General features: G+C 42.8%; 1 protein-coding gene across 1 annotated transcript; it reads right to left on the reverse strand.

The window, feature by feature from the left end:
* Positions 1-488: 488 nt before the first annotated feature.
* On the reverse strand, positions 489-5,302 carry LOC149451386 (uncharacterized). The gene is made up of 3 exons (XM_089690726.1): positions 5,277-5,302; positions 2,558-2,765; positions 489-1,286 (listed from the first exon to the last, which is right to left on the reverse strand). Exons 1-3 carry the CDS (start codon positions 5,300-5,302, stop codon positions 489-491), a joined length of 1,032 nt encoding a protein of 343 aa, XP_089546852.1.
* Between the last annotated feature and the right edge of the window lie 3,969 nt (positions 5,303-9,271).

Raw genomic sequence — 9,271 nt, forward strand, 5'->3', positions numbered from 1 at the left:
GGCCAACTCATGTTAGTCTCTTGGGCCATCTTTAGCATCCTGTTTTTTACAGTCCCATTCATCCTTTCTACCTTCCCACTGCTTTGAGGGTGATATGGAGTGTGTAGGGCCAACTCGACCCCCAGTGCTGTCCAAATCTCTTTTGTAAGGGTTGCTGTGAAGACTGGACCCTGATCACTCTCTATCACCTCTGGGACCCCAAATGTACAGACTACCTCACTCAGTAGTTTCTTAGCCGTGCTCTTGGCTGTCATGTTTGTAACAGCATAGACTTCCGGCCAACCAGAGAACATGTCCACCACCACTAGGGCATATTCATATCGGCCACTTTTTGGCATCTGTATATGATTAATCTGTACCCTCTGGAATGGATAGAAAAATTTTGCCAGATGTTTCTGCGGTGTCTTTTCCGTCCTCCCCGGGTTGCATTTTGCACATACTACACACGAGGCGCAGTAATTTCTGGTTAAAATGGTTGTCCCTGGAGCTCAGTAATACTTGCTGATCAGTGGGTTCATTAAGTTCTTAGAGAAATGTGCATGTCCATGCGCCCATTGGACAACTGCTGGATACATATGTTTTGGTAAACAAATTTTTCCTTTCATCGAATACAATTCTCCATCGTAGTCTGCTCCTTTATCCAGCCTTTCTTCTGTATAAGCAGCCATTTGCATAGAGATCAGGTATTGCTTGTCAGATGGCACATGCACCGCCAAAAGTATCTGTGCTGAGGTCTCACTCTCCTCTTCGGCCACCTCGGACGTTTTTGGTTGGTTTTTCGCTGCTTCTTTGGCAGCTATATCCACCAAGTGGTTCCCTCTGGCCTCTTGAGAATTCAGTTTACCATGTGCTTTAACCTTCAAAACAGCCACTTGGTCAAGCAGGAGCAGTGCATCCATTAAATCCTTGATAGCTGGGCCGTGTTTTACCGGTGTTCCAGCCGCTGTCAGAAACCCTCTGGCTTTCCAGATGATACCGAAATCATGAGCTACTCCAAAGGCGTACCTTGAGTCTGTGTAAATATTGGCTCTTTTACCTTCTGCCATCTTACACGCTGTAGTGAGGGCTTGAAACTCTGCTTCCTGGGCAGATAAAATTGGTGTTAATGCTCCGGCTTGTAGAATTTCAAATTCCGAGGTCACAGCATAACCTGTGTGGTACTTGCCTCCTTCATCTGCATATCTGGAGCCATCCACAAAAAGTGTGTAATCAGAGTTTTCCAGAGGAATTTCACTCACTGTAGGGAGGTGTGTGGTTTCCATGCGCATCATTTCAAAGCAGTCATGTGGAATAGTGCAGGGGTCTCCTTCTTCACCTTCGCCTTCTTCTCCCCCCTCGAAAAATGGCAGAAAAATGGCCGGGTTGAGAATGAGACACCTTTGGAGGGTCACATTGTCAGGAATGAGGAGGGAAATTTGCAACATTAGATGTCTGGCTGTGGACAGGTGTCGGGGTTGTACCTGATTCAGGATAGCAGCAATGTCATACGGTGCCAGAAAAAGCAGGGGGTGTGCTAAAACGAGGTCTGAAATTTTGTCCAACAGTGCTTGAGCAGGGAAGACAGCTCTTAGACATAAAAGACCACCCCTAGCTACAGGATCCAAATGGCAAAAATAGTATCCAATGGGTCTGGTCTGCCCTCCATGTACTTGAAATAGGACCCCCGTGGCGTGGCCTTGCTTTTCTGACACAAACAGTTTGAAAAATTTCTCATAATCTGGAAGTCCCAAAGCAGGAGCGGTGGATATTGCTTGATTCAGCAGAATAAAATTGTCCAGGGCCTCGCTTGACAAAATAAATGGCACAGACTTGAGAGCATCATAGAATGGTTGCATAAGGACCGATGCACCAGTCCACCACTGTGAAATACTCAGTCTCTGGAGGTACACTTGATAATAAAATATGTGGATTTGGCACAATTGGGGTATCCAACACCGTGGCTTTATTAACTGCTCGCAGATCCTGCACCATTCTGTACCTGTCTGGTTCCCCCTTTCGGTGTTTTCTTCTTGACAGGAAAAAGGGGTGTGTTATATGGTGAGGTGCAGAGGACCAAGGCTCCATTTCGGACTAGAGCAACTACATATTTTAATATAGCATGTGACTGCGCCAGTTTGAGTGGATATTGTGGTTTTTGGGGCAATATTGCGCCCTCTTTGAGCTTGATTGAAACTGGTGGCACGTTCAAATGACCGATGTCTTTGGGTCCTGTGGACCATAAACATGTAGGGATTCTATCAAGTACTTCCTGTAGTATTGCACCTGGGGTTATTGCTTCATGTAATGGCATCATGAGGGGTAAAGAGCACAAAGCAGAGGAGTCCTCCAAAGGTAGGGGAGTGTGTAGTTTCACTCCTCCTTCAGGCGTGAAAATAATTGAGGCCTGCAGTCTGGACAGCACGTCAGCTCCTAGCAGATTTAAAGGACATGTAGAAGTCACCACAAATCTGGCAAACAAATCAGGAAATGTCCCCACTTGGAGTGGGCTGGAGCGGGGCACCCCATTCACACCCACGCAGAAAACATCAATAGTGGAAAGGAAAAAATCAGCAGGCAGGTCCTCAGCCCTCAGCACGTTCCTGGCTGCACCCGTGTCAACGAAAAAGATAATAGATTTTCCCTGTATGGGTAACCTGACCTTTGCAAAGGGTCCCCCAGTCAGGGACCCTGATGAAGTCACAAGGTGGGCGTGGCGCAATGTGTCGGTACGCAGGGAGGAGCTTCCGGTGACGTCATTTCCGGCGTGGGGGCCATATTGGATCACCCTGTTGAATACAACCATAACGTGGTAACAAGCTGGAAAACTCGTGGGCAAATGTGAGTGTAATACTTATTGTCGTTTTAAATTTGATGCAATAAAAACCGGTTGCACTATGGAGGGTCTCTGTTTGTGTCTTATCATGATCCTGTGAGGAGCTGGCTGCTAGTCTGTTGGAGGCTGGAGACGTGAGGGGAAAGCCTGAGAGGGACCCATTCTGATAGGATCACTTGATCCTCAAAGCGTGTTGACCCTGTGGGGTCTAATGAAGGAGGTGAGGGGGTATTTTGGCTGGTAAAGGATTGGCACGTGTGTACCACGTATACGGCACATTATATATTCTTGCATGAAGACTGAAGTGTGAGGATCACCACAAATCGTATTACTATTATTATATCATTTTGGACTGTTTCACAATGTGCAAATAGGAGTGTGTTTGTCACTTTTTCCACGAAATATTCCCTGTGAGGGAATTCACGTATGACACAACTATTTTATTATTTATGTATTGATTTATCACCTTGGATATATATATGTAGGGGATGTATATAGAGTTTGTGCATTTTAACACGTAATTGTTAGTATTATTAGTGCTACACTATTTATTTTAATTGAACATACATTGTACAATCGCCACTTTCTTGAATTTCTTCCAACCATCCTTCTTTATGCAACGCTTTTGCAGTTTTGTACCAAGCTTCTGCCACATTCAGCATACCTTTATCACATAAAATTCCTCTCTGTTCCTACAATAATTTACGCCAGTTCTTCGGCTGAAGTCGGGCAACGCTGACCTTCAGCTTACAAACTTTCGCTACTTTAGATACTTCCCTCCTCTTTATAATATCACATGCTAGCAATCTTTGCTGTGGTTTGGCTGTTTTCTGACCCATCTTCCCCCCCTTTTTTTCTGGGTCACCTAACTCGTATCCAAGCTCTTTTCGCTCTGTTCTGTTCTTTCACCGTAGTCTCAGCTAACGGTTTCAGAGGAAGCGCGGGCAATTAATAGATTAATATCCCTCCTCCGCTGTTTTCTGTTTTATCTCAGAACAAACAGTAATCCACAAATACACTCAGAACAGGACATTACACCTGCCGACCCTCGCTCTGTGAAGCCTCAGCAGCTGAGCTAAACCCTCAGGGGTCTCCCACATTGTCAATTCCGAGTCACCGTCCGTAGATGCTTGTTGCAAGGTTCCGTCTTCCAGGGGCCAACAGCTCACCTGGTCAAAAACTTGATTGCAACTTTCTTTTCAGTCTACTGAGTTATCACAGTCGCACAGGACAACAGACACTGAACAAATACACAGTCAGCAGAGATCCAATGGCAGGTTTGTTAAACAGCCCCAGGCGAGGAATAAAAATTACCTGCCTCTCGATGGCCTCCGGAAGCCGACAAGACTGGCAGCCAGACTGGACAGAAACAAATTGTACAGTGGTAAGTATAAGAAGTACCTACCATACTCTCAGGGGGTGTGCAAATCCCTTTTGGTCTCTCCCGGCCAGCCGCTCAGTCCCTCGTGCGTGTCGTCGGTTAGAACCTGGGGCCCCACGTTGGGCGCCAGCTAAAATGGCCGTGAGAACCACAATCGGGCTCAGGGTAGGATTTCTGCTGCTGTTCCTAATTTTTAGAGAAATGAATTGCACGTGCAGGACGGACAATAATCACACTGGCAACTGTGCAGTATAACAACGTCCTCATCTCTGTTTATTGCAGGGCGGTGCTTAACCTTTTATACATAGAAAACAATAGAATATACGTCACTATTATGTAAATACAGTCACATTCTAAAAGGCACATTTTGCTTGGCAAAAATATGGGATAAATGCAGAAACTTGAGGCCCGTTATCTTTTCACTCCCCCTCACATATTCAAGGCCTAAATAAAATCCTCTCAGTGTGAAAAAAGGGGTTGAGAACATCGCTCTGAACAAATAAATTAAATAGGACTGCAAAACCCAGCAGACAAAAATATATATGCACAACACATATATTTAGAAATCTAAAAAAATACAAAATATAAAATAAATATATATATAAAATGTATATTTTAAACAGAAAACAGAATAGACATTTTACCAAATCCATCACACCTTCTGGCACCAACAACCATGTCACGATTAAAGGCACTTAAATCCTCATTCTTCCCCATTCTGATGCTCAGTTTGAACTTTAGCAAGTCATATTCACCATGTCTACATGCCCAAATGCATTGAGTTGCTGCCATGTGATTGGCTGATTAGCAATTTGTGTTACCAAACAATTGAACAGGTGTACCTAATAAAGTGGCCAGTAAGTGTGTGTACAGTTTGTAATAGACACTGGAGGAAGAAGCTATACATTTGTATATAAAATGCAAATTACTTTCTAGTAAACATTACTGCATGAAATCATATGTGAAGTCAGTAGGAATATAATACCATTATTATGTACAGCTACTGAAAATAGCAGGAATCAGCACGTGCTCACCGCCCAGGCAGTTGGCAGAGCAAATATCAGACCTCAGGGGGCCTCTCACCTTTGACTCCTGGCTCCAAGAGTCATCCTCAGACAAAATAAGTAAAGCTAAAGGGCTAAAGTATAAATCTTTAATAGGTAAGCCTGCATAGTAACAATCATTTAAAACTTGATTTCCAGATTAATACATTAACTCAATTGTGAATTATTCTCAACATTCATTTGATTATTTGCAACCTTACTCATGAAGAGTCTATTGCTCAGGCTTCCCATAACCTGGTTGGGTGATGCATACAATTCCTAAGAAAAGGCTTTTGTTTGGCAGTTGTGATTTATAACCCCTACAGCATGTTCTGAATTTTCTCAAATCCCTGATATCTTTTCCACGGCAAATTATAAAATTCACCATATCAGGTTAACAGCACTAAAACAAAGAGATGGAAAGGAGCATCCTAAATGCAAAGTACTAAAATTACTTTGCATTAAATATTACACTGCTCATTTCCTGTTAAAGTGTTACTAAACTCATGACCCGCCATTCACTATATCTGGTCTCCCACAGTACACAGAACATGGAAATGCAGTTATTTTATATGCAATTATTGTATTAAATATAAACTGCAAAATACCTTTTCTTATCAGCAGTTAGAGCAGTCTTCTGACTTATATCAGTGTCCAGCAGAGCACTGGTTAAAGCTTGTAGGAGCAGTTTTCATTCTCCCCTGATTGTCCTATGAAACTGCAGGACCCTGACCCTCTGTCTGGACAGTGCTGATTGGCCCTGTGCTGATCACATGTAATCTCCCAAGAAAAAAAAAACCTCTCTAGCAATAGACACCAATCTGAACATGTGTTATTTGCCCCCAAGGCTCTGTTCTATCAGTAGATGGATTGGGGACAGTAGAAGAAGGGGAGGATCAGAGAAGACAGGATCAAACATCCTTTTTACACAATGCAGAGGATTAACCCATTAGGTTCCCAAGTGAGTATAACAACCATGCTTTACTGCATATACAGACTGATTTTACTGTTATGAATTTAGTAACACTTTAAAGTAAAACTATAGGCAACACATTGTTTTATTTCACCTGAAATCGTACAATTTCAAAGTTGCATGTCAATGCGACTTGGAAGACATCTGTGTGACTTTAGGAACAGATATCTATGCATGTTGCACCTGAAATCAGAAAAAGTAGTGCAGGAACTACTTTAAAATCGGTGCTGTTCCGACAGAGTTGGAGTCGCACCAATCTGGACAGTTCCATTGCAGACAACAAGGTGCAACTTGTCATGCGTTTTGAAGCTGTCAAATCGCATGACAAGTCGCACCGGTGTGAACGGGGGCTAAAACTGAAGTTTAGTTATTTTTTTTTCTAAATCAACACCAGGGATGGTACTTACAATAAGAGAGAAGTGTCCATCTGACCTGATGGCTGTTGTATTCTTTGCATTCTTCAGTCCTCTACTCCTACCAGATGAAAAAAAGCTGTATGAATGGAGGATAGGAGGATGAATGAAAGACTTGCTGTTCTATTCAGAGATCGCTTTACATTACGAGAAGCTACTGTACAGTTTATATTAATGGAGAGTGGAGGAGGAAAGGAAACTAAACATTTCAATGAACAGAGAAGCCACCAGCACAAGGGACACTTCTTATTCAATATAGGTACCATCCCTGATGCTGATTTAAAAACAAACAACTAAAGCTAAGTTAAAAAAAGAAAAAAATACTTTTGCTACAATGCTTGACTCCTCTTAGGCACTGTCCCATGCAGACTCACTGATCTAGACAGCTGCTCCTCTTTTGGGTTGAATGAAGCTCAGTATCCAACCGCCGTCCTGTGAGCCGAAGCTGTCACACCGCTTGGGCTCATGGTAAGTTATGTCAGTACAGTTCAGTACAGGAGGAAGGCCTGTCCACCAATGAAGCCAAGAAAGAAGAAGGAACCATGATGTTGCTACAGTGACAATGAAGACAAAAAATCTGAAGAGGATATAGGGGGTGGGAGTCCTTCTTTAACCAATTTCCGTGGGCCACACGCATATATGTCGCCGCATACATGCATCCATAGGTATAAAGTTTACTCTGCTGAGATTGCGCTCCCTGAATACTCCAAGCACTGTGACCGGCGTTTACCAGAAAGCTTCCAATGCATAGGCAATTTTTATGTCTACCCTAAATACCCCAAAACCTTCCTGTGCCTGGGGGACTTCTGTGCCATACAATACAAATGAATGTCTGTTCATAGTCGGCTGTACCCTTGTACTTGTAACGTTTACCTGTGCATGTGTGTCTGATGTACTTAACAAATGGGACACTTCCATGTTTGGGAAATATGGAGGCCATGCATGTGCAGATAAATGCTAATGCAATGAAACATTGGTATTTAGGAGAGTATGGCAACATACAACCATTCACTTCAAAGGCAAATTATACTAGGTGCGTGCAGTTCCCCAAATAGTTTTGGGGGATTTAGGCTAGACAAAAAAATGCCTAAAATAGTGCATGTGCATGAACTCTAAAAGTTACCATAAGCAGCAATATGATTACTTTCCTAGTTATATAACGTTTAGATTGTAGGCATTACCAGCAGGGTCCTCTGATCCCTCTTGTATTGAGCTGCATTATAACTGTATGGCCTCCTTCAATTTTCTAAACTGCTGTGCAAACTGTTTGCGCTATATAAATCCTGTATAATAATAACCAGTTTGGTGCTTTTTTCTGCTAAAGTTTAGTAAATAAACAAACAGGCTATGTTGTTCTGCCTACGCTGACTGCCCAACAAAGTTCAGAAAAGAACTGAACAGGGGATCAATTACTGTGAGTGATGGCTTTAAAACCTACATCCTGCAGGACTTCCACCATTTTTCCTTTAGTTATCACAAAGAGATTGGGTAGATCTATAAGTAAAGTAAACAAACCATAAGAGCTGTAACATTGAACAATATAGTATTATTATTTAATCTTTCCTTAAAGAAACATCCCTGTGTCTGACTGAAGTCCTGAGAACCATCTTTCAATAAGCATTAACCTCAACCAGTCTCTTCTTTCTGAATTCAGAGATAAGACTGTAGAAAAAGCAAGCCATCCAATCCTACACCTGTGCATACTGGGATCCTATGTCTGGATCACGCTTTGGAGAGTGCTTCAGGTGATTGATTATGGGAATCCACCCTACACTATCTAGTAAATATTAGGAGTGTGGGTTATACTGCATGTGAGTGGGGTTAGAGGGCCTCTTGGCGTGCCTCAATATAGGATGACACTGAGAGATCTACCCTGGGGTAGGCATCATGGCTGAGGTCACTCGCCTTTCACTTGGGGTACCTTTACTGTATCATGCTCAATTTAGTGAGTGAGCCTTCTTTTTAACCCAACAGGTATGTGATCCAATATGATTTGATCCATAGATGTTTATAGACACAGCGGATATGGGTGCTCAAGGGTACATACATTGGCACATCACTGTAGATTATATTAGATGAGATGAAATTTATGGATTTACAGTTATGAACATATTTTTACACAAACCCTAAGAAAGGTTATATTTTAATCAAGAGGCTATTGGTCTGTAAGGATGCTCACCCTCGTACAGTTTGTTGCTACAATTGCCAATTAAAATTAATTTGTGGTAGACCAAAAGCTTGACCAATCCACTTCCCTGTATGTGTCATATAACTCAAGTGGGTTGTCAAGTGTGGATCAATTATTCCTATCAGGAGAGATCGATCAAATAAATCATTCATCAAAGCGCGTATGACTTAGTGGTAATAAGTATTCAATTATCTCTTGGTTAAGGGCTGTGGCTTTTCTGAATTTCAATGTGGATGGAATCACCATAATTTTTATTCTCTATAGCAGTGGTGGCGAACCTATGGAACGCGTGACGCAGTGGGCACGCGGAGCCCTCTCTGTCGGCACGCAAGCCAAGTCGCCCCAGTATTGACCCAGCAGCTGAGCATCAGATAACAGCCCACATTAGAGCCATGCGCATGCTCAGAAAGGAGTAGTGGAGCCAGGCGATGATGTCACGAGCCACGACTCATTAGCCGCGC

This window comes from Staurois parvus, unplaced genomic scaffold (genome assembly GCF_062004578.1).
Source record: "Staurois parvus isolate SC_StPar_1 unplaced genomic scaffold, SC_StPar_1.0 ptg000541l, whole genome shotgun sequence".
NCBI lineage: Eukaryota > Metazoa > Chordata > Amphibia > Anura > Ranidae > Staurois > Staurois parvus.

Excerpts from the sequence above, each read along its gene's own strand:
- LOC149451386 (XM_089690726.1), bottom strand. The coding sequence starts at position 5,302 with ATGACTCTTGGAGCCAGGAGTCAAAG. Across the intron at positions 2,766-5,276 it reads CTTGGAGCCAGGAGTCAAAG|GGTGATCCAATATGGCCCCC; the intron begins GTGAGAGGCCCC and ends TGTATTCAACAG. Across the intron at positions 1,287-2,557 it reads ACGTGCTGAGGGCTGAGGAC|CATGACTGCTTTGAAATGAT; the intron begins CTGCCTGCTGAT and ends TGCACTATTCCA.